The following is a 25,633-nucleotide window of genomic DNA, read 5'->3' as shown; positions in this document are numbered from 1 at the left end:
GAAGTTTCAAATGGCTGGCATACGCGTTCGATGAGGATAAAGTGACTTTTATGTTGAGTCACTGGGTTTGTTTACCGAAGTGCATATACCGCAAACAGTCTAACAGTGTTCAAACAATGTAATGTTACGAGAGAATTCGAATGGACGTATGCATAAGTAGTCGCAGTACATATTAGGCCTAAGATACACTTGTAAGTTTTACTTACGTAAGTAGGGACAAAGCTATTTGTTGTGAGATATTTGATATTCGTCTCTCATTCCGTAGTATAGCTGTGACCCTACTTACGTAAGTAAAACTTATAAGCGTAATGTATAAAAGCTAATTAAGGTAATGACAGGTAATTTAATTTTCTCCATAGTATTATTATAAAATATAATAGAGTCTGAATCGGAGTATCTACATTTTTACATCGTAATGCGCTTTAAAATTTTAAGGTAAATTTGTAATTTTTAAGGTGTCCAAATGTTACTTCAAAGCTCTTCCCACGCTTTAGATATTTTAAAAACTGGTCACTATAAAGTCGGTTGAATTAAACATGTCACTGCCCTGAATACTAAACTGACTGTACCTATATTGAGTAAGGTGTTGAAAGATGTCAAAATTTGAGAATGTAAACAATTGCGTCCCACTGCCCAACATATTTTCAGGAAGATTTCTGACAAAACACCCACAGCAACTTACGCAAGCTCGTTTCTATCTAACGTGGCATACCAAAACCTACCTTATACCGTGAGTGTAAAGTTCAATTTCGGGTTAAAACGGGCGTTAAAAAAGAGTTTTCCCTAGTTATGAGTTCACATCTGCTTCAAAACATGTGTGTGTGGTGTTGCAACGTAACGAAGTAACCTAATAATAGTGTGACGTGTAAAACGCCTGTAATTACAGTAAACGGAAATCGGCTAATTGTTGTTTTGAAAGATTAAATATGTACGTCTGTCAGTTTTGATGTATGCGCGTTGCGAAAGAATATGGAGTGTAGTTGACTTTAAATTTGTAACCCCGGGCTCGTACAGTCAACAACAGAGCTATGAATACAGGCAAAGTGTCAAAATATGTATACAGTACTTTATTGCCTGTACATTAAGGTCGTGTATACATATTTTTGGCACTTTGCCTGTATTCATAGCTCTGTTGTTGACTGTACCAATGAGTTTTTCGGGGCTTAATATGTACGAAATATCGTTCGATATTTACCAGTTGGTTTTTGGTGAAGGAAATCATCGTGAGGAAACCGGACTAAGCCTAATAAGGCCTAGTTTCCCCTCTGGGTTGGAAGGTCAGATGGCAGTCGCTTTCGTAAAAACTTTCGTAAAGTACTTACCTACATCAAATCATGGGATTAGTTGTCAAGCTGACCCCAGGCTCCCATGAGCCGTGGCAAAAATGCCGGGATAACGCAAGGAAGAAGAAGAAGTTAAATTTGAAGAAGACTTTAAATTTGTACAGTCGTCATCAGATATATCAGAGCGGCCAAGATGCTTACAAATATCTGGACGCGCCTCTATTGCCTAGGCGTTACAGTGCGTGTTCAGATATTGGTGAACACCTTGGCCGCTCCGATATATCTGATGAGGACTGTACCTATAGAGTAGAACTAAACTAACTCTGCATAGCATTTGCAAAGACAAAGTATGGCAATGTCAAATTTCTACGAAAATATTTTTATTATATTCCCTCATTCTGTTAAGTTTAATTCGGTGCAAAGTTAGCGTAGACGGATTCTTGATTTACTGCGTCAATTAATGGATTTTAAATAGACCTAAGCTTCCGCATTTAGACCTAGATTTCTTCTACTATCAAGGATTCCAAATTTCAGATCAAGTTCTTTTTTCTCCAATCTTATATCACAATTTTTGCTACAGCATCGCCTACATCGAAGCAGATGTGAACTTATAACTACAGAAAACTCTTCTTTAACGCTCCTTTTAGCCCCAAATTGAACTTTACACTCACGGTATAAGGTAGTTTTTGGTATGCCACGTTGGACAGGAACGAGCTTGCGTAAGTTGCTGTTGATGTTACTGGCGAAAATTTTTGTGAAAAAAAATTACAAAACAGTCGAAAAACGTGTCTGGATGGCTTTTCAAAAATACGTCATTTCGAGGAAAAACCTAGAAAAAACAGTTGTAAGACGCGACCCATTCATTATCTCAACTCATTAAGAAATGGAACCAAACAATCCGTCCATTTATCAACCCGTTGAAAGAAAATTTTGGCATACCCTTCTAACCACTGTGCGTAGCCATCATGCCAATCGTTTACGCTCCGTAGCGAAAGAAACGCAATTGTCACTGTCGCACTAATTAGAATGAGTGATAGAGGCCCCGATTCGAACTTTAAGATACGTCAGTTAATAGATCTCGAAACGATATGGACTAGATATTATAACACTTTAAACTCTCGCGTTTTGTACACATATCTTTCCGTGACCACAGCTGGTGCAACTCAGCTGAAACGTCGGAATTAAAGGTAAAAACAATGAAATTATATCGCGGTAGACCCGTTTGTGTAATTGAATATGTGGACTAGATATTGTCAGTGTCAAATGTGACGTTTCTTGAAACAAAAACGTCACTTTTGACACTGACACATCTAATTCATATTGTTTCTAGATCTATTAATTGACGTATCTTAAAGTTCGAATCGGGCAGAGAGAGACACAAAGCGTTTCGTTGTCGTAGCACAAACGATTGCCACCTTGGCTAGTCATCCAGTTATATGCCGATCAAAAATAGGCCTTATGGGTATGGTAATAGAAGCGCACAGTGAGTCGTTGTTGTGCAAGAGCAACACGAAAAAGTATTTGTAAACTGGCCGGCGGCCAAACGTCAGTTCATCTGATGCTATTTCCGTGGATTCTGGACGTTTAGCGATGTCAAAGAATAAAAGAATAAAAAGGTAGAAAGAACAGGAAGTAATTGTGAAAAATGTTGTTGTTCGCAATTATTTTGGCTTATTGACAATTTATTTTCAGTTTCAATCGATTGATTTTGTGTGTTTGTGTGTATTACATGCTTAAATGAACCAAAGATGATTTACCAAGCTCTTAACTAAAGCAGTACCCGCACCACGAGTCACTGTGTCAACATTGACACATATGCTAACGTCTACGTAGACGTTAGCAAGCTACGTAGCTTGCTTTCTATGCATCTCGATCTTACTGACACTACTGACATATGTCAATAATGTCAGTTTTCGCTAGCTGTAGTATGTCACTAATATTAGTGACATATTACAGCTAGCAAAAATGTCAAAGAAATTATACACTTTGCTGTCTTACACGAATATTTTCTTTATTTTCTTCCCATGCTTTCCCTTACCAACTTTCTACGTATTGTAACGTTGGTTTCCCACAATAACGTGAGGTGCATTCGGGTAACTTCGAAAGCGTGGCCATTTTTCAAATGGCAAATATCTACTAAACTAGAAGAATTTTTTACTGTAGCAACAGTTACTGTAGCTTTTTGCAGTAGTGTCAGTGTTGCTAAAGTATGAAGTGCTTATGTGATGTTTGATGTAATATATATTTAAATTATATTAAATAGTATAAATTATTTTCAAATGTAGTTAATACAGTACGTGTCCGATCATAATTTATCTCATGCTAATTCCTTATCTTTGTCTCTGTATCGTTTTTCATTCGTTTAATAATCGTGATCGCTTCACATTCTGTGGGCATTAGCATAAATTATGTAGATGTCTAAAGAAACATTTCGCAAGTTGGAGGAAATGCGACTTTTTGACTAAAATGGATAAAAGTTGTTAACACATAAACAAAACAACATCACTAACACTATAATTAAATGGATATTTGGATAAGTTATGCATAGTTAAGTTGCAAGCTTCATATTCGTAGCTCGTTACTTGTATTATTCTAATGAACCACTTTTTGAACCTATGAAAACCATAAATTACTGATTAAATACTGTCAACCGACAGTCCAAACCTTAATAGTTGTACCTTCGACCAATGATATTATATACTTAACTATAGATAAGTTATACTAGCTAATACATAAGGAGCACAAAAAATACTTTCATATTTATTTATATTACCTACGAAGCAATCTGATATTTTATTATTAATTTTCGCATTCCATTCATCTTTGTCATACTCGTTGCTAAACATGGCTTGTCTCTTTCTCTTTCGGTGAGCGGTTAGTTAGCACGTGCACATTTCTGGCTTGCCCAGGTGCGACTAAGGCAACTTGTACAATGTGTCACAAGGCACAGAATAAATAATAGTACTAGGTACGGTACAGAAGACTCACTCTCTAACATAAAACGTCTGTTACGGTCAGGAAAGATATGGCCGCTAGGTGGCGACAGCGCCACGCGCGGCTTATGGCTAGCCACCAAAATTGGTGTGGAATGGATGTACATTTAGCTACCTGTTGCAAAGCGACGAAATCGCGGCGTGAGCCACGCCTGTACAAGGTAATAAGCTCTTCAATTTTGGAACACCCATAGTCTATCTTGGGTTATAAATAAATCATTGCCTTCTACCCATAGTTTAGTCTTTGCACCCTAAGATATTTGTGTAACGCGAGAGCATTATAAAATTACGAAACGAAATTGGGTGATGGGACCCTTGACCCACTTCGGTCCCGTATAGTATATCAAACGCGAATATATGGCTAATTGTAAAACAGGAGGGTCAAACTTTTAACTACGCGGGTGAAATGAAAGCGGATATGGTTTATAATTTAGTTTTATTTAGTTTGTTTTGAATAGATCTGTGATATGTTTTGATGAATACTGTAGGTAAATAATATGTACTTAACGAGTAAAGCCTATAGGTTATTTAAAATGAGCCAGATGAGAAATACTGCCAGGAGTTATTTAAACTATTAGATTTATAAGGCACAATAGTCATATCATATTATATCATAGTTATATCATGAAATAAATGCCCAAACTGGTAGGTTAGGTACTCTTTCTACAAAATGGCCCAAAAATACATTGTAAATTTTTTGACTGCGTCATATTGTTGATAATTTTAACAAAGTTTTGAGTATTATCAAAGGTAAAAGAGTATAATATGTTTTGTTTTAGCAAGGACGATATGAAATTATTGTAGTTTAAAATTTAATGACAGGCATGTAAAAGACGTCTCAGAAAAATACAAAAGTATTCCTAAAATATATTAGTCAACGTTTTTGGGTCATCCCGCAAAAACAACAAAATAAGTCCAACTTACTTAAACTACGTAAATAACCATTCTCCAGTCACTAACACACAAACACTGCCAAAACAAAACCACATCACTACTAACAATCGATTATCAAATCACCAAAACACATTCCCGGATTAAGTTCAACGCACTATAACACCGATCGATCTTAACAATAACAAACACAACAAAAACACACTCCATTAATCGGTATTTCAACTATTCAAAAATCCTATAATTACCGATCAACACAAATATCATATCGCGCGATCTAAAATCGCGATTTCGCTATCGGATCGAGCGTTAGATCGCGGGACGCAAGCGCGGGGCGCGCGCTAAGACGCTACTGCCACCTAATTTGTTACTTCTTGCCACTCCCGCGCATGTGGATAACACGGTGTTAATTAGAGATCATGTATTATCATTGTGTGAGATATTTTTGTCTTATCTGAGACTGTTTGCGACATATTTTTGTGATCCATGGGAAATGTGACTTGTTATCGCCGATCGAGTATCTCTTGTAATCTAAAAAGCCGGTGTCATTGTGAATTGATAACAATTAAAATCGTCGTTCATTGTTTTATTTGAAACAATTAAAGCCTATTTTTTTATTCCTTAGACTAAAATGACATTTCCTAGTATGAACATAAAATGTCATTTCATAGCATGAAATGTCATTTTATTCTACCGAATAAAAAGATAGGCTTTAGGTATTTTGTTTACGGTAATAGTTATTTACGATACAAGTGCGGAAGAGGAAATTTGAAACGAGTGGTGATAAATTAAAACACGACCGAAGGGAGTGTTTTAAATCGACACGAGTTGCAAATTACCTATTCGCACGTGTATCGTACAACGTTTTACAGTACATATGGCCCTTTAAACTTTTGACATACACACGAAAAGTGCTATTTTACGCACTAGTGCGGGAAAATAGGGCCACATGTACTGTAAATAGAGTTTGAGCATTTTCTCTTGTCTTGCGAGCCGCTATTAATTGTGAGCTGATAGATTGCAAACACGTTGAAAGAAAAATTTGGCGTTAACGTAAAGTATCATTGAATATTACTCGTAAAGCAGGTTATTTTTCTGCTTTGACTCGTAATGTTTTCTGCTGAGTTGTAATTTTTTCTGACGACTTACACATACATACCTACATGTTTGTAGTTTCACAATAATTTGAAATTGTTGGAGGTAATACTACTCATATTACTTATGTGTGACTACACAAAAGCAAAATACGTACTTATTGAGTATTGCAGAGAAGATTTTTGTTTTTATTTGGATCAATAAGCAAATACGATACCTAATACATATTTCGAAATATTCCTTCTTCCTATATTCAAGAATACAGCCAAAAAAATGCACGTTAAAGTATTGAGCATATTCAAATGATAAATAGAACTATTTCATTAAAACGAAAATCTGAAATAATCAAACTGCCAAATCTGCTCTGAAAAGCCACGTGTACGATTTAACCAACATTACGACTCACGATTATTTTATGGTTTTGTTTAGGAAATTAAATTACTCATCGATTTATTGACATTAAACATTTTCGACTGTTCTACTTATAGTTTTATTTGTTTATGGATATAAAAGTATACGTCAAATTAAATAGCAGCAAGGAAACGTTAGATAATAATATACATTAGGTGGTGGAGATGGGACGTTCCAAAACTGCGACGAGGCCGATTTTAGGCTGAGTATATAATACTTTATTTATTTGGCTTTTTGCTTTTATCGAACGGCAAGACTTCCAAAAACACATCTCATATCTAAGTGTTAATTACTGGCTAGGTTAGTATTCTTTTTTTCTAAACCAACGTCCTATTAAATAAAACGTTTGGCCTAAAACAAATTATGAAGCTAATCAAATGACGTGTCAACATGATTAAATTAGTAGAATTCACGAATCGCGTGAGGCAAGGTGCGGCGACGAGTGACACGGAAGGAAATACCGTAATCAACTTGTGTTAGAGGAAATAATAGGGTCACAAACGCAATATTAACATATTTTCATGATAAGGTGCTAAGAGTGTTAAAATGAGCTGTGTTTTTTATTATTTAAAAAAACTCTACTTTAATTCATGTAATTCATATTTTATTGATAAAGCTAATTACACGCCAGGAGTACATAAAATAAAAATAACTTATAGCTTTAATAAATGTATAGTGTTGTAGGACAATTTTAAACAATTAAATATATATATATTCATATTCATATTTATTTTCAGAAAAAGGGTTAGTTACAGGTCTAGGTAAATTAGGATCTCATGCGTATAATAGATATGATGACTGATGATGGTATCACAGAATTGTTAAAAATGTGAAAATCGGGCGTATCAGTATCAAATCCAAACAGACATATATTATGGTAGAAAAAGAAGCGAATCTTTGTTTATTTCGTCTTAAAAAAATGTTTAGATAGTATGTCATTGTAAGGTTTTAAAAACTATTCGCATTTGGATAGGCATGTGTACGATTAGGTATCCTACGCACCTACTAAAAAAACTAAATATCGACGAACCTGGGTCCTAAAATCCAAAAAAAATTACACTATTAGTAGGATTGAGAGGTAAAGTCTACGCTGGCGCTATGTGTAAAATACTTAGACCGGCCAATCCCACTGTATTTGTAACGCCTTTCATCAGGAAGTGTTCCTTTCGTGTTTAATAGTGCCTTGCGACTGTTAATAAAATTGTAATGGGCTGTTGTCACTAATTAAGAAATGCTTCCCACGATCGTGGCCGCGGGAACAACAATCCCCTTGCTTTGAATACTTAGGCCAATATAATGACAGTAAATATTGTACCGATATTATCGGTTCTTGGTTCAAAGCCAATAAGACAGATAAGGTAATTGTGGAAATGACTGACATACATATAACATTTTTGGTTGGAAATACCGTCATAGGGAGTATGTGAAGTAAGTAAGTGCACAAATGCAAGAATCGGAAGCGACGAAACAGCTTGTAGACGGTCTTACGTAATAGACGGTCTTCTCCACATTGACCATATCTTTTGTATTCAGTGTTCATGTAGGTACTCACCGAAACTTTGCTGTAGTCGTGATGATGCGCCAGATGGTGCGGCGCGCAGCTAGACGCCGCACTGGAGATGCTGAGCGCGTCGCCTTCGCTCGTGCCCTCTGCCTCGTCCCAGCGCCGCCGCCCCGACCCGCTGCGAACACCCACCGATCCCGCGTCCCGCTCAAGCGAAGCCACACCAGACGCACCGCCCACCCCCGGAATACCACTGTCCTCATCGCACCCCGACGAACTACTCTCAGACCCTCCTACGCTAATACCACTCTCGATCTTAGACGATTCAAACTTCAACGAGTCGTCGGAGTTTGAATCCTCTTCCAAAATAGCGTAGTTTTGGATCTTAGGACCGCTCTGACCGAAGTTGAAAGAGTCACTGTGAACCCACGGTCTTTTAGCTGTACTAACATCAGATTTAATGGTTTCGGCGTCTGATGAGTCTTCGTCGGAATGCAATGTGCCATCGTCAGAATCCTCTTCAGGATCTTCAAAGCAAGTTTTGAACGATGTATCAGATTGGACAGTCGTGTTTGAATTGGATGAGGCTAATGTCCAACGGTCTGAGTATTCCGATGATGTCGATTTGCGCAGCGGTAAATGAGCAGAATTTAAAGCACATACAGGGGAAGCGTCGGATGATTCAGAATGACTATTAATTGAAATTACATCAGCTATGTCTTTAATAGAATATTGTCCGACAGAAGACGAAATTGTAGAAGGTTGCGACATAACCGTATAGATGGGACTTTCAGGATTTGAGGTTTCTATTTTTTTATTTCTTAACACGATGTCTTCTATATTTGTTACTGCGTAATGATTTTCTGTTTTGGACTTAGCTGATGGATTTCTCATAGAACTACTTCTATTTACTGCCGAAAAAGAAGTATCTAGCGTGATATCGGGTGTCGATATACTTTTCTTTACCGCTGAAAACTTTACAATCAGATCGTTTATCGACTCACGTCTTTTAGTGTGAAAAGTGCATTCTCCGGAATCACAAAAACAACGAAATGACGTAGAAACTATTTCATTTCTAGCCCGTAGAGCGTCAATATCGATAGTCACTTTATTTTCTTCTGGTAAATCAAACGGTAGCTGTAATAAATCTTCAGCACTTTTGTGATACTTTGGAACTTTTGGCCTACAAAAGCAGATAGCCGTTTCAAAATAGCTGTCCCTTTTACTGTCATTGGGCATCAAAGTGAACGGAGGAGTGTCTGTGTAAAGAGTCTCTCTATTGAAGATATAAATAAATTCTTCAACAGTTGGTGCTTTATGAATGCAATGACCAGTGCCTCTTATATGATAATTAGCTAAAGTTTCCTTCATAAAATTAAAGTCGTTATGGTCGAAAGGCATTGACGAATTTAAATTTGCAGAATTTCTATCTACTTCAATATTTGTGAATGTTTTATGTCTAAACAGTACTTTCTTCTTCTTTTCTGAGTCTATTTTTGATTTATTAGGTAATGTCCCACTCATTGTTGTATATATTTCTTCGCTACAATCTACATTTTCGATGGCACTGGCTTCCGTTAATTCAGAGAAATCAGACGCATTCGATTGAGTCCTACTGATTTCACTTTTACTCGTATACGATGTAATCTTTTCAATTCGTCGAAACGATTTAGATTTTTGAGAAAGCAGTATATCTTCAAGATTAGATTCGTCTTCCATAGAATCAGATGAAGATGACGGGGTAGAAGATCTACTTATAGGTAGCATCTCCATTTTGCTTTGTATTATTTTTTCTTGAGGGATAACGTTAGTATTAGATGGCGATTCATCTTGTACTTTTTCTTTTAAAACTGATATATTTTCATACAACGCTTTACGTTGCACTTCATCTAAAAGCATTTTCGACGGCACGTTATTTCTCACAGCCGGTGTAGGTGGTCCGCGCTTATTAAGCGTAGTAACATTTTCATAAATGAGGTCGTCTTCACTAGAATGTACCGCCACATTGGCTCGTGGCAATGGTTTAGGTAAATTGTTATTGCTTTCTTTATCCTTTTCTATTTCACTCTCTGCGAATTTACATTGTTCGTAACATTCATTAACTAGATCAACAGAATCGTTGTTTGTTTCAGCCTCATTATTCGTACTGAGACGATCCCTAGGCTCGAATATAGTAAGTTTTGTGTGTAAATTAATGGCTTCTTTAGGCCGCCGTGAAGTATCACAGTCAATTTCAGTAATTACTACAGACTCTGAATCACTGAGTTCAGCGTTTTCAGAAATATTCGGTAAAGAAGTCTTAAACCCAGGACAGCTACGATTGCTTCTGTTAACCGATGAATCCCTATTTAAAGATCCTAGTCGATCCAATGAAATAGTGTCAAATTCGTCATTACAATTAATTTCACCAGATTCTTCTTTTTTGGACAGTATCTTGTTGAAAAATTTACTATTTCCAATTGACAATGTGTTTGTGATGCTTTTATGATCAGGGTTTGGCGATTTAGCAGAAACATCCGAATCCAACGCTAAACTGTTAGAAATGTTAGGAGCCGAATTAAACTTTGCTTTAAGCCCCAAGCATTTCGAAGCAAGCTTTTTGACAAAACTTTGAGGATTCTTTGTTAAAGAAGATGAAGACTGAGACAAGCTTAGGTTAAAGTTAGTATTTTTCGGGGTCTCTGGGGCTTTCCTGTAAACACATATAAAGCAAACAATAAAAGTAAAAATACATTACTACTTACATTCTAAACTATAAAGGATATTATATTTTGAGCATGTGTTAGATAGTATGCCACCACCAAACGCATCCTGACATTAATATAGATTATGTTATGAAAAATGAAATCGCCGAAAATGAAGAATTTTATGATTCGACGTGACATGATGTAATATGATTGATGACATAGTTACCAGTCAATCATAAATTGCTTTGCTTGTTCGATTTTTTTCTTAAAGACCGAAGAAAATCGTTTTAGTCGTGGAAGAGTTCGTGTATTATCATCACTAGATGTCGATGTACCTGGCGTATTATTAAATGGTTCGAATTGTTTTTCCTCCTTTGTTAAATCTAACTTTGTAGGTATGTCAGGAGCTTGATTATTTTCATTGCGTACAGAAACATCGCTTAAGGAATTGTAAATCTTATTTTTGTCAACGATGACATACATTTCCTCACAACTGTAATATATTTCCTGCCCTTTATTTTTTGCTGCTTCCTCATGGCAATAGCAAGGCATATCACCAACTTTCGCTTTCTTTTTTATAAAAGGTGACACATCGCCTTTGCTGACCCTGGGCTTTAAGACGTATTGATACTCGTAATCATCGGGGTTATAAATGCAACCCTTTTCTCCTTTCGTATGAACACCTAAACAATGTCCAACGGGTTTTTTTATTTCTACGAGGGAGAAGGTTTTCTTTGCTTTTTCTTTTCCCATAGGAATGTAATCGCTATCTGAATCCACAGCTTCTTGATTGGAGTTCTGATTACCTTTCATCATTACGTATTGTTTCGAATCAGAGAGGGAGAATCGTTTCTTTACTCCGTTTTCGTCCATACTAATATATTCACTGTAAATATCTGCAGTACCGCCATTATTGCCCGCCATTTCCACGTAATTTGGTACAGACAGCCTGTTTAAATGCTTCTTGTAAGCCATCAAGACATAAGTACTTTCCGCTTTTGAGTCAGCGTCGCCATTTCGCTTGACTTTTTCATCGTCCGGCAAATTACCATAGATAACGCAATCATCATCAATAGATTGAATATTACCGTCAACTTGCGATACCCCCTCTTTATGCTCTTGTTTATTAGAATTTCTTAAATCTATCTTTTGAACCAATTCACTACCAAAAGTAAGCGTTTGTTTATGCACCTGGTTAAGCGGTTTAGGAGGTGGCTTTGGTTTCTTTTTCAAGCTATTCTGCGAACCAGGAATATTGTAATCTGCTTCTTTGTCCATAGTTGAGTTAACGCTTGGTATATTTCCATATATTTCGTCATTAGCAGGTACATTTTGTATCGCTTCAGTATCTTCTGGCATCATATCTTCGTAATTAACATAGTCAGGCTGTATTCCAGGACTATCTGGTACGTTTGCTTCCTTTTCAGGAGAACCAACTTCAGCAGTGATTTTAATTATTTTGGTTGATGCACGTTTAAATGGTGGCACACTAGATTTTAATGAAGATGAAGTGTTAAAGACTCGTTTTTTTAAAGATTTGTTAGTAGAAGCATTGGGGTTAGTGCCAAGCTTTGGAAGAACCCTAATCCTGAAAAAGTTAAAATGGATTGAGTGCATATCTTTAAAAATCACTGAATATTATCATAATTTTATAGAATTTGTTTAAGGACAAGCGCCGCCAAAGTGTAAACAGTACGTTCTCATCTACATCTATTAATGCAAAATACTGCGTCGAATTAAATTTCTTTTCGTGCACTTTTTGTGCTATTTATCTGTGCTCATCCCAGCGGTAGCGAGGCGCTTTGAAAAGATGTCGGCAAGTCTTGGGGGCTCTCACCTGACCGTTTGCGAGACAAAATCAAAGGCACGGAAGATTTTAATGAGGTTGCATTGACAGTTTTTTGTTTCGCGCTTTTTTGTCCGCTTACATGAATTTGTTTAAAGGGAATGTTGGATTTTTGTTGTTATAATTTACGTTAATGAGTGCATAATCGGAGTAGCGTGAGTTAAAAAGTTATACAATGCTCTTGTGTCGTTTGTTTGTATGGTGCGTTAAATTTTATTTGAGCAGTGACAATTATATGAAGATTTCGTATTACAGTGAACTTAATCACTCTGTACGTAATCATGTGCTGTATTTTTTCAATTAGCATTTATAATTAGTGTGCAAAACTGTTCATCTGAATACGGATTGGCCTTGGAATCGGATATAGCTGCAATTTCAAAACACACGCCTTGCAAAGCCCCTTTCTCTGCACCCATGACGACAAAAAGTCCCGACTATAATCAAAGTGTGACACAGAAAGAGCATTCTTAGTACAATCGGGATCAAAGGTGTCACGTCGTGTGTCGTAATTGAGATCGCACTCCAATTAACGCGATCTTGAAGGATTCCTTTACGTACAGCTCCCTCGGCGGCCGCTTAAGGCAACCGCGAAACTGATCTTCTTCAACTCATATTTTTAGACGCGTGTCGTTGAAAATTGAGCTTTATTTTATGGATTGTAAACTGTATTTTTGAATGGGATTATTATATTCGGTACGAGGTTGTGTAAGTAAAATGTCGTCTAGTTAAGCGAGCCTGCACAATTCAATGGACGTTTAAGGTTCAAAGGGACCATCTTTTTGACGCATAATTTGTGGAGATACTTTTTCTAATTTAATTAAACGACTTTTATGTAGTTCGTTTTTTAATGTTGGAAATGAACGTAATGGAATGAAGAAAGAACCTAAGTATGTTACAAAAAAGCAAAGAAAATAGAACAGCCCAAAAGACACCAGTGTACCATAACCCGATAATATATAGCACTTTATGTTTTGTATTGTTTATTGCTTACAAACAACAAACAAACTTTATAAACATCAAGTTTTAGTATCCAAAAATCCTGCAACCTTTAATTCCTGCGTACCGCCACCTTTTAAGTTTATTTTCTACCAAATATTTCAATTTACTACTAGAGTTAGATTATACCAAGCTAAGTTGGCAGCGATTTCGATAGCACAGACCGTGCAAGTGTTAGATTAAACGATAAACTTCTATGAAATTATGATTATGACGTTTAAAAAACACTTGCACAGTCTGTGGCATAAAATCGCTGCCAGCTTAGCTTGGTCTAATTCTAAATGCTTGCTTCATGATATAATCTGTTATAAGTACTATATTTGTTTGTATAGTATATTGATAAGATAACGTAACCACAATTTGTTGATTGTTTGCAAATCGTACACAATTGTTAGAATGATACATATATTTTACATATATTTAACGATTATATCATGAAGCCACATTATGTATTTGTAATATATGTCTTAGACAATTGTAACAATTGTAAAATACAGAATACAGATACACACTGATATTCAAACCATCCCAGTATGAGTTCAAAACATTTTTATTGACGAAATGCCCCCAATTGATAAAAAAGTAGTACTTCATGTTTATGTTTTCATTGTTTTCAACTGACTTGAATATGGAAACGCAATAATCTTTACATATTTTAAGTATCAGGCCAATCGTCAAATCAAATGTTTACACAAATGTGTCGACGTATACAAAATTTGCTTAAAACGGTAGCCAACGCCACCTAAAACGGTAACGGAATATAGTAGAGATACCCCGATTAACAGATATTCGGTATTCGGCCGAATAGTAGGAAACATTCGGCCGAATACCGAATATTCGGCAAAGTGGCCGAATACCGAATAGTTGCCGAATATTCGTGGCATCTCTAGAATATAGTCAAAACAAAACATAAAGCATCGTACAAAATTTTTAGGACCTGTTGATTTATTTGAAATTTTATATAATTCGACACAAGTGTTATTGTAAAAGTAACCTTATGGTGTTGGTAATATAACTCACATGTGGGCGTTCACATAACCGCCGACGGGACTGGGATAGTCGTTCACTGGTATGCGCGGGAGATCCTCTTCGCTCTCGTATGATATTTTTATTTGATTCTCGTATTCTGGCGGAGGAAACATAGTTTGAATACGACGTAAAATTATGGAGATAATCGAAACACAACTACAACAACCAAATTGTAACTTCATATGTCGCTATCAAGAGCCAAAAATTTTAATCAGCCAAGACTAAACAGTGTTATCATTATCAGTAACTGTTGACTGAATGATTCATTCGGGAAATTTCTTTTTATGGATACCTGCTGGAATCCGTACTATAAACAATTTTTTCCATACAATCTATAAATTGTATGTACAGATGACAACGAAAACCAACGATGATCAACAACGTCGGACTCGAACCCACATCTGTGTATTGTGATTGACATCTGTACATACAATTTATACATCTGGCCTCAGTTTCATTTCACCTGACAGTGACACAACACGGTTTCCTGGCGACATTTAGTGAGGATCGTACATTAGGCCACTCGGACTTACCCCTAATATATTTCTTGACTTTCTTCGTCGCATCCTCCGGGTACTTAGCCAATAGGGCATGGACAGAGTTCCCCTGTCTGTCCTTGGCCCTCAAATCCGCCCCTTTGGACAGCAGCACCTTGACTACCGACGCTTGAAGGTACCGGATGCCCTCGTGTAATGCTGTACCGTTCTCGGTCCGGACGTTTGGGTCCATACCGGCATCTATTAGATATGCTACCACTTCCCTGTCGGTAGAAAATGTCATGTCAAATATACAGAACCCAAACAATTATATATTTTACTGGATAGCAGACACCTTGGAATAGCATCATGCCGTTGACGTATATCTCGATCAGGACTGGCTTTACGGGCAATAATAATGGTGCATGAATGGGGCCGGTACAGCGGTGTGACACCGCCGCTACAACGCGATTGGTTGATGAGTTCGCATCACGATTGGCTCGAATTCGTGAGTGACACCCCTGAAGTAGGACTATTCTTGGTGCCCATAAGGCCTGTCCTGAGAATCCTGAGATATACGTCAATGCATCATACTGTAAACCGTATCATACATGAGAAATCTTCGGTAGCGAGCTCATTTCAAGATGCATTACCTAGGCTTATTCAAATCATCCAGCCGATTATCAACAGCATGTACAGTAACACAATAAAATGAGCATTTATGGACTTTATATCGTTGCAATAAGGATCACGAATGGTTAGTCAACTGTGCTGTTGACCATTGCAGGCGTGGCTCACTCCGCGATTTCGACGCTTTGCTACAGGTAGCTACAAGTACATCCGTCCCACACCAATTTTGGTGGCTAACCATAAGCCGCGGGGGCGCTGTCGCCACCTAGCGGCCATATCTGACCTGATCGTAACATACACGTTTTGTTAGAGTGAGTCTTCTGTACCTAGTACTATTATTTATTATGTGACCATGGTACAATCAGAAACCATTGTGTCGAACACATATTTTCAGTGCCTAGAACGTGGAATTCATAAATAATTCATATCTGCGATGTTTAACGAGCGGGGTACGGATTGCATTTTTGGCAGGAAACAACTGAATGGCTGCAATACGAAGAAGCGGAAGACGATATTACTTGTACCTTCCTACTAGAGTAGACCTAGAGTAGGTCAGAAGGCAGTTAAATAGGTACAGTCGACGTCAAAGATATGTTTACACATTTGCAATAAGGCGAAAAGTGTCGAAAATTTCAACTATCACGGTTCATGGTATACAGCCTGGTGACAGACAGACAGACGGATAAACGGACAGTGGACTCTTAGTTATAGGGTCCCGTTTTTACCATTTGGGTACGGAATCCTAAAAAAGAGAAGAAATCCATGCATCATCAGGTGCCGGATTACCAAGCGCCTACTGTACCTACTTGTATTGGGTAGGTATGTTATGTATGTAGTTTTGTAAAATTATAGCATAATTATTATGAAACAGGAAATTCATATTCAGTATAACTCAATTTCCTTGAATTTGTCATATTGTACAGTATACAACGTCGAGCGTTAAATATTTCGTTGGTAAGATTTATAAGCTTTAAGCGAAACCGAAACGCGACTGGTCATCGATCATCTCAGCCATAAGACGTCCACTGCTGAACATAGGCCTCCCCCTTGGACCTCCATTCGTACCGGTTGGAAGCGACCCCCATCCAGCGACTGGTAAATATCAAAATTATATTTCATACATAAGTTCCGAAAAACTCATTGGTACGAGCCGGGTTTTGAACCCACGATATCCGGATTGAAAGTCGCACTCTCTTACCGCTAGGAAACCATCGCTCTTACTCTCTCTCATTCTTTCTTACACGTGTTCTGTCTTGTTCTGTTTCTGTATTTTTAATTTTGGGTGCCCTGAAAAACAGCGTATGCATAAGCAACAGCTTATGCTGAGCGGCATCCTATTTGGTGTACGTTTCATTAATTTGCTGTAGTACCTAATGTATATTTTTACGTTAAATAAATATTTTCTATTTCTTTTCTACTCTATTTCTTTCTTTAAGAATTTAAGACCCCAGTTTAATGTTTGATTAATGATAAACTAATATATAGGTACCTATATGTATAGTTTATCATAATGAACGCGCGCCCTCTCGTGGCTTAAATCAAAAGGCAAGCGTCAGAAGCCACGTGCTACCAATTTCACCCCTTCAACCGTTATTATGGAAAATTTGCGTCGACACCGTGCGTATGATAATAATAATTTTGGATGCGGTATTTTGAGCACACTAGTTTTGTCAACAGTACAACTTAGTAAGTCTCTTATTATAAGTATTCGACCGAGCGAACGCGAAGCGTAGGTAAGAAGAGAAGCCTCTCCGTTCCAGCTTGAGAAAATTAAATGCTATGCGTATGTTTGGCTGTCTGGATGTTCACATTATACCTATTTCGCATTTCTTTTCAACCGATTCTAGTGACATTTAGTGGTCAGATTCAATAATTAGTTATAATTTATGGAGTTTTTCCTTCTATTTAGGATATTTTTCTAAATAACGGAGACGTAGGGGATCACGAGTTCTATAGGTAAGTACCTAGCTCAAAGAGCCACTAGTATTCGAATATGATTGAATTTTGAATTTTTTTTTATCTTGATTTTTAATGTAAACTCCGATGTCAAACTTGTGTCTTTCAACTGGACAAGCATACAGGGACCGTAAGCATTGGAGGGTCTGCCATCTTGTGTCCTGAATCGAAAACATATGTGCACATGTACATTGCCAAAGCAAGTGCTACCATCTACCGTTCTCGTCGGTACGTTTCCTGTGCATAGTAGGTTCTGCCATCTTGTGGGCTACATCGGAAGCATAAACGACACATTTACGCCTCGCGCCAAAAATCTGACGGCTCCTATGCTGCCCCCTATAGTTCATGCACGGGGCATCATGCATGTATTGGTGATAATGAAAATGTCAACGCCAGGCTCATCCACGTAGATTCCTTCCCACATCCCACCCATGTCTATAATAAAGCAAATTTACACGCACAGAACCGATCGGAGCGTTATAACGAACGTATATGAATATGAAGCAATTGTCGTGTGTACACGCCTTCGCATTACCATACATCTGCATGAGATGTTGCAAATAAATCATGTAAATATGGCAACTAGGCTGAGGGTTTGAAGATTGATTAATAGCTTGTAAATACTATGTGAAGACGGTTATAGATGAGTAATTAAAGATTGTCGAGGTAACAGAATATTATAGGGCTCCATAAGAAATTAGCTAGAGATGGGTAACTACACGGGTAAATACCCGAGAGCGGGTATTTACCCGGTATATACCCGATATTTACCTACCCGCGGGTAAATACGCGGGTATTTTCGTTTTTCTTCTAAATTTGATGTGTTTTATGGTATGTGAGTAAAAATAAAATTAATTTAAGTAATTTTTCATAATGTTACATAAAATGTATGTTCAAACTAATTACGAAAAGATTGATATGAGGTGAAGTTCGATTTTAACATATCAGTCCAATTATGAAAATCGTGTAAAATCATTCCCTGGCTTCCGGAAATATTTAAAAACGCTTTTGATATACATTATAAAGATGAAAATAAAGACTACTTATGAATGATAATAAAAAAAAATATGCAGTGTCACAGCTTGGGAAGCTCATAAGTCAAATACAGTTAGTTTTAGGACAAAAATGTATATAACCTTTTTTGTAGGAAATTCTATCTACTTTAGTTTGTACATACAACACTTTTCGATATTAATGACAGATTCCAAGAAATTTGAAAAAAATCACCTTTATCCCCCTCCCCCCAACCACACCCCCCGCCGACCGAAGTTCGAATATGTATTATCAACGTATAAGTACGATAATTTACTCAAATCTAAAAAAATACTCTAATGACGGCCTTTTTTAAATATTTATCAAAATTATACTTAAAATTCCTTAGTTACAACTGCAGGTTTCACTAAACCATTTAATTTGAAATGACACACAATAATTATAACCATTAACTCGGTTTATATCTCCAATTTAACACAAATCGACATGTGCAACAAGAAATGAATCTACCCGTCCATTTGGGTAGATACGGGTAAATACCGGGTAGATGGGTATTTACCGGGTATTTACCTGGGTGGGTAAATTGGGTAAATATCCGCGACCCATCTCTAGAAATTACTGGAGCTTTTTGTCCAAAAAAGCAGATTTTACTAAGTACTTACAAATCAAATCAGACGAAAGACGGTGACAGCCTCGAAAAGCTTTTTGTGACAGGCAAAGTGGATGGGAAAAGGCCTGGGCGTGGACGCAGTCCAATACGTTGGTCCGACCAGATCCGCACCGCTCTTGACTCCACAGTCCACAGGGCTCTCCATACCGCCAAGGACAGAACCAGATGGAGAGGAATTGTGAAAGAGACGGTGATTCTGAAGGGAGGTCACGACCCTCATTACTGAGGATAACGACGCAAGGAGGAGGACAAATCAAATCGACAAATCGATTAAGATTCTTGTAACCTGTACGGATATGAAGGTCGTTCTTGTCTACGCGACAGCGTGATAAAACGGTGTCCATTACTTTCTATCCCACGGTGTTAAACAGTGACAGTTATTTTATCACGTGGATAAAGATGGATAAAGCTATCCATAAAACGCTGGCTGAATGATATAACTGAAATCAATGAGGTAGGTAGTTTCATTGGAATTTCCTCTTTCGAACAAGCTCCATAAATTATCACTCTACCGAACCCCCAAACAGAAATTCTTCGGAACTTCAGAATGCGGTTACTCAAGAAACTGTAGTTAAACGTACGTATTAACCTAGGTATATATACGAGTATGTAATAAAAGGGGACACAGTACAAGTCAAGCATTCGCAGATGCAAAGAATTAAGAACGATTTAACCCTTTACCAGGCTGACATTTCAAAAATGACAATCGAATGTCAGTATTAGGTACTCGTCGAAAATAGAACACATGTTTGAAGCGGACTCGCGCGATCTCCATGTCGATAACTGGCGGGAGATGGCACAGGATCGAGACAACTGGCGTGTACTCTTGTCGGAGGCCAAGACTCATTTGGGTCGCTGCGTTATTAAATAAGTAGTAAATATTGCCACCATCAATGTGCCTGCTCTTGTTGAGCCAACTGGCATTATCAGAGACGATGGCAAGAGGCCCGAAGGGTGTCCTTAGTTCCTTGGAGCTTGGGACGGATGCTGGTGTGGGATGCTACCTGCGTAGACACCCTGCTGGGACGGTTCCCACCTCCAACGGACTACTGTAAAAGCGGGCGGGGCGGCGGACCGAAGAGCTGGCGGCTACCTCGCACTACGTATCAGCATTGCGATACAGTGAGGAAATGCCGCCAGCATCCTTGGTACAATGCCTCAGGGGCCTATTTTAGATTTAAGCTAGTTATTAATTTCGTATAGTAGTACCATCTGTATATATATTGTATGTGGGAAATATATATCCCTTAGCCTGGTAAGGGGTTAAGAACGGTCTCAGTGACGACCAAGCGCGGCGCTTTTGGCGAGCGTGCAGCGTTGTATGGAGCGTCCATAGGATTTTAGAAGTGCACTGAGACTGCTTGCAGCGGCAGCCTTACGGCCTGGCCACGACATTGCGCGACTGGCTTTAGCTAAGGCGACAACTATAGGTGGGAACGAAAGGTCCGATCGCTGTGTCTCGCTCCAACCTATGGTTGTCGCCTTAGCCGAAGCCAGTCGCGCAATGTTGTGGCCAGGCCGTTAGGCCGCAGAATGGACGCAAGCGGCAAGCGTCGCGGCAAGCGGAAAATCAAGGCTATTCATATATTGTGCTCGACTAAATGTATGAAAGGCGCCTTAGGTATATACAGTAAGGCCCACTTGCACCATCCCACTAACCCGGGGTTAAGCGGTTTAACTGTCAACCCAGTGTCAAATTGTACTGGTATCCATGGTAACCCCAGGTTTAACCGGTTAACTCCGGGTTGGTGGATGCAAGTGGGGTTAAGAGTTGTACTCACTTGTTTCCATTCATAGTAGCCCGGTGCAGGGGGGTGGTGGGGAAGGACCGACCCCGGCCGATGGGGAACCGGTACGGGTCGAGCAATTGGGGATGCGCGGTTATTAGCTGCACCACCGTTTCTAACCTGAGAACAGTAAGATTAAGATAATAATTAATAAGTAGAAAGAAACAAAGAAGCATACATAAAGTGTGTGCGTGATGATAGCTAGATATTATTTAGGCACGCCCTGATTCAGCTAAGATTATGCCTGCAACGCCGTAGCATTAGCAAAGAGTATTTAGTATAGAGACGTACTTGTAGTAAATTTGATCCTTGTCTTTGGCTGTACTTAAAAGCCAGAAAATCAAAAATGTTTTTTTTTTACCAAAAAAACTAGTTTTATTAATTTTATATCTCTAGGTAAATTTTCTCCGCACATTTAACTAACAATTTGTAAACCTTATAGGCACAATGGTTAGTTAGATGTGTTGCTGTTAGTATTGGTCCCACAATCTCAAGAAGAAAATGTTTACACTCGCACTTATAGACTAGAAAAGGATTGGTATTGAACGTATCAAGGAAGCTTGTAACAAAATTATTAACATTTAATGGCTATTTCCTTACTAACTAGCTTGCCAGTGATAGACCTCATTATTTTCATAGAATTTAATTTACATGATATAATTATTATAAATGACGTCAATTGATGATAAGGTTGTAGGTAAACCGCACTCCTAGGTGATTATTACGATTGCTGCATTATATATATTGGTTTCAAAATCTATGAACATTTGTTATATAAAAATGGATAATTAGGTAGATACCTACTCGGACATTTTGTTTGTAATCCCAATTATTCAAGTATTATTATTTTGTGTAGTAAATTTAAATAATGTTTCGTAACTTTGGAAGAACGGTTACTCGGTAACGAAAAAAAATCTAATTTAGTTTTTAACAAAGAAGTGTAGGTTTGTACTCTGATTTTGAGGCGTCATTTTGCCCTTTTCCATGCATAGTAATATTTATCGACCACATACGCGCCAATAGAATTTCGAGTTTAGGATTTCGATTTAAGGTTCAAATTAAATTACATTTTCGGGAAATGTGACTAGTGAGTAGTCTTCAAATGAATTATGAAGGCTGGATTATTTGGATTTGGGAAAACCTTCCAGATTGGTGCGGCCTGGAAATGGATTATAAATTATAAATATTATAATCCAGTAATCCTGTTACTTAAAAATAGGTTTAGAAGTTTAAACTTCTTACATGTAAGCATCATCAGGAGCCAATAACTAATAAGTGTAGTTTACAGTATTTAAGTTTCTTATAATTAAGGCTTTAAACGCATACCAATTAAAGTGGTTAACATATTACCTCAATTTTCCTCATTACTCTGGGAGACACAGATAAGTGGGAAAATCTAATTTGCGAAGCACCGAGACCACTTCTTGAGAACCTTGGTAAGTTTGCGACTTGAAAGTTGAAGACTTATACAGTAACGAGTAGAGGATGACTACATATAGGGTATACAGGGTGGAACATTTCTAGAGACTGCGCTGAAAGGATAGTGTTATCTAATTGATCTACAGTCGAGTTATTATCATACTTAAGGTGAATAAATAAATAAAAATATAAATAATATAATATAATATATTACATATAATATATTGTAAATATTATATTGCATGCCTTCTCTGGTAGAACATAAGAGGCTCTTAAAAATGTTATCACCTTATGTACATAATTCAAATCTGTTCTCGCAATAAAAAATATTGATTGATTGATTGATTGATTAAAAAAGTTGTATTATAGTTTTTAATTTTAGATAGTATATACTCAACCCTTGTAAAATCATATGTTGTGATAAATAAATCATTTAATAATAAAGTAAAACAAAGTCATTAAAGTGAAATACTTTTAAGTCAGTGACAACCCTATAAAGTTATTTTCATGTATTCTAAATTGACACACGTCATGTCATTCATAGGATCTACTTCCTAGGGTTGAAGTTGAAACACACATATTTGCAGTTTCAAAAATTTGATAGTTAATAATTAACATTATTACAATACGAAAAGATCCCCCTTTAAGCTATTATTCTTATCTGATACCTACAAAGAAAATGTACAAGTTAATCGTAGTACATGCAATATATCGCTTTCTGGCTTCCGCGGAAAGTTCCCATACTTACCATACTTGGAGCGCACTTGTGCGCTGTAGTAAAGTTTGGCATATTACGCAACTTCTGGCGGAGGCAAAGTTAGGAAATGAGCTTCTTTTTAGTAAAGATCCTACCTAGTCTATTACGAGTTTTATGCGGTTTATAGCCGACTTGCAAAAAATAAGATCTTTCTCGATTTTTACTGAACTTTTTTTGACTTCCAAAATACGCAGCGACATAGCAAGGTGTGAGCAGTCTGCTTTAGCAAAAGAGGAGCGATCGACTTTTATGCGCCTTTTATCACCTCATATCTTATTAGATTATTAGTGAACAGGCACCTTCTGGGCGAGCTCGCTCCATCGTAGGCCACGTCTACGCCTCGGCTAGTCTGTGGCCATGAGTAAGCCCATTCATAATAATAAAAAAAAGATACTGTATGAATACCCACATCCCGACTTTCGTATTTATTATCTAGTTTTAATATGAAAGTCTTACAATAGATCCTTGTACTTCGTGTTCCATCGTATTTTCTCGGAAACGTTCGTATTTGTCATGCTACTTCAGTCAACCTCAGAACTTTTTGTACCGAGACCGACTGAAATAGCAAGACACGTTTGTATGTTTCCGTGAAAATACGATGGAAAATAATTATGTAGGTACTACATCTGTAGCCTGTGATCAGTAAACTATATCGATATCAACAAAAAATCTTCTACCTTCAAATGATTACAATCACTTACTTCCCATACTGAGACGCCAGATCCAGCGGGCTCTCCTCCTTGTTGTTCTTGAGCGAGACGTCAGCTCCTTTGGCTATAAGCTGTGCCACGACATCCACGTGGCCAAACTGTGCCGCGATGAGGAGTGCCGTTTCTTGGTCGTTGGTCTAATAAGAAAAAAAAACGAAAAAATAGATTGTTTTTATTCGTAAACACACAAACAATAGAGATACGTAAAAAGCACATAGTGAAAATAAAGTGTCACGAAATGGCCCCGTCTCAGCATGTTGCTGGCGTCTTCCAGCGCTGATCTTCCGATGTATTTGTTATAAGTATGATAAGTATCACGTGAAGTTTATCAATATGGGTATCAATATCGTCAACGATGCAATGATTGTGGCCGATATGTGGCCACGTGGTCGAGGGGCGTAGCCCCCTTGCCCCCTGTTTAGACTACGAAAGACTACTTTATACAACTAACCATCTGGTTTATATTAACAGGCGGGTTGCAGTGGCCCATCAGCATAGATACAACATGTGAGTCCCCCTTCCAAGCTGCCAGGTGGAGGGGCGTTGCCCCCGTTTTGTGCTAATCGTGTCCCTTAATACTATGCAACTAACCTTCTGGTCTATATTGACCGGGGGTTGCAGTGGCCCAGCAGCATAGATACAACATGTGAGTCCCCCTTCCAAGCTGCCAGGTGGAGGGGCGTTGCCCCCTTTTTATGCTAATCGTGTCCCTTAATACTATGCAACTAACCTTCTGGTCTATATTGACCGGGGGATTGCAGTGTCCCAGCAGCATAGATACAACATGTGAGTCCCCCTTCCAAGCCGCCAGGTGGAGGGGCGTTGCCCCCTTTTTGTGCTAATCGTGTCCCTTAATACTATGCAACTAACCTTCTGGTCTATATTGACCGGGGGGTTGCAGTGGCCTAGCAGCATAGATACAACATGTGAGTCCCCCTTCCAAGCTGCCAGGTGGAGGGGCGTTGCCCCTTTTTGTGCTAATCGTGTCCCTTAATACTATGCAACTAACCTTCTGGTCTATATTGACCGGGGGGTTGCAGTGGCCTAGCAGCATAGATACAACATGTGAGTCCCCCTTCCAAGCTGCCAGGTGGAGGGGCGTTGCCCCCTTTTTGTCCACTACACATGGCGACGCGTCCACTTTGAGTAGGAGGTGAACAATCTCCCTGCAACAAAGGATATATAGGGTTATGTAATGTAATAATCCTTTATTTCAGACAGTAAATTGCATTATTTTTTACAGTTCTTGCGTTTTTTTCCTGTCTGTGTGCCATTTATTGGCAAAAGGCCTCCTCCAACCTTCTCCATTCCTCTCTATCCTTGGCAACTCTCGTCCATGTGGTTCCTGCTGTGGCTTTGATGTCGTCCATCTTCTAAATGGTCTACCTCTTTTCCTTTTCTTATGGCCTGTGAACCAGTTCATTATCGATTTCGACCATTTTTCTTTGCCTCTAATTGTATGTCCTGACCATTTCCATTTTAACATTTTTATTGTTTTTG

The 25,633-nt window shown here is 38.0% G+C and overlaps 1 protein-coding gene across 1 annotated transcript in view; it reads right to left on the bottom strand.

The window, feature by feature from the left end:
- Nucleotides 1–25,633, bottom strand: part of LOC134670462 (uncharacterized) — a 52,716-nt gene that overhangs the window by 3,209 nt on the left and 23,874 nt on the right. The window contains exons 3-9 of the mRNA XM_063528289.1: nucleotides 25,139–25,299; nucleotides 25,004–25,101; nucleotides 24,125–24,270; nucleotides 21,242–21,367; nucleotides 15,269–15,495; nucleotides 14,727–14,832; nucleotides 8,226–10,869 (exon numbers count right to left, since the gene is read on the bottom strand). Coding sequence (XP_063384359.1) covers nucleotides 8,226–10,869; nucleotides 14,727–14,832; nucleotides 15,269–15,495; nucleotides 21,242–21,367; nucleotides 24,125–24,270; nucleotides 25,004–25,101; nucleotides 25,139–25,299 — 3,508 coding nt within the window. The remainder of the gene's footprint in view (nucleotides 1–8,225; nucleotides 10,870–14,726; nucleotides 14,833–15,268; nucleotides 15,496–21,241; nucleotides 21,368–24,124; nucleotides 24,271–25,003; nucleotides 25,102–25,138; nucleotides 25,300–25,633) is intronic.

Source organism: Cydia fagiglandana, chromosome 14 (assembly GCF_963556715.1).
Source record: "Cydia fagiglandana chromosome 14, ilCydFagi1.1, whole genome shotgun sequence".
Classification (NCBI taxonomy): domain Eukaryota; kingdom Metazoa; phylum Arthropoda; class Insecta; order Lepidoptera; family Tortricidae; genus Cydia; species Cydia fagiglandana.
Note: the sequence above shows the minus strand (reverse complement) of the source record. Positions and strands in the feature narration are given on the sequence as shown.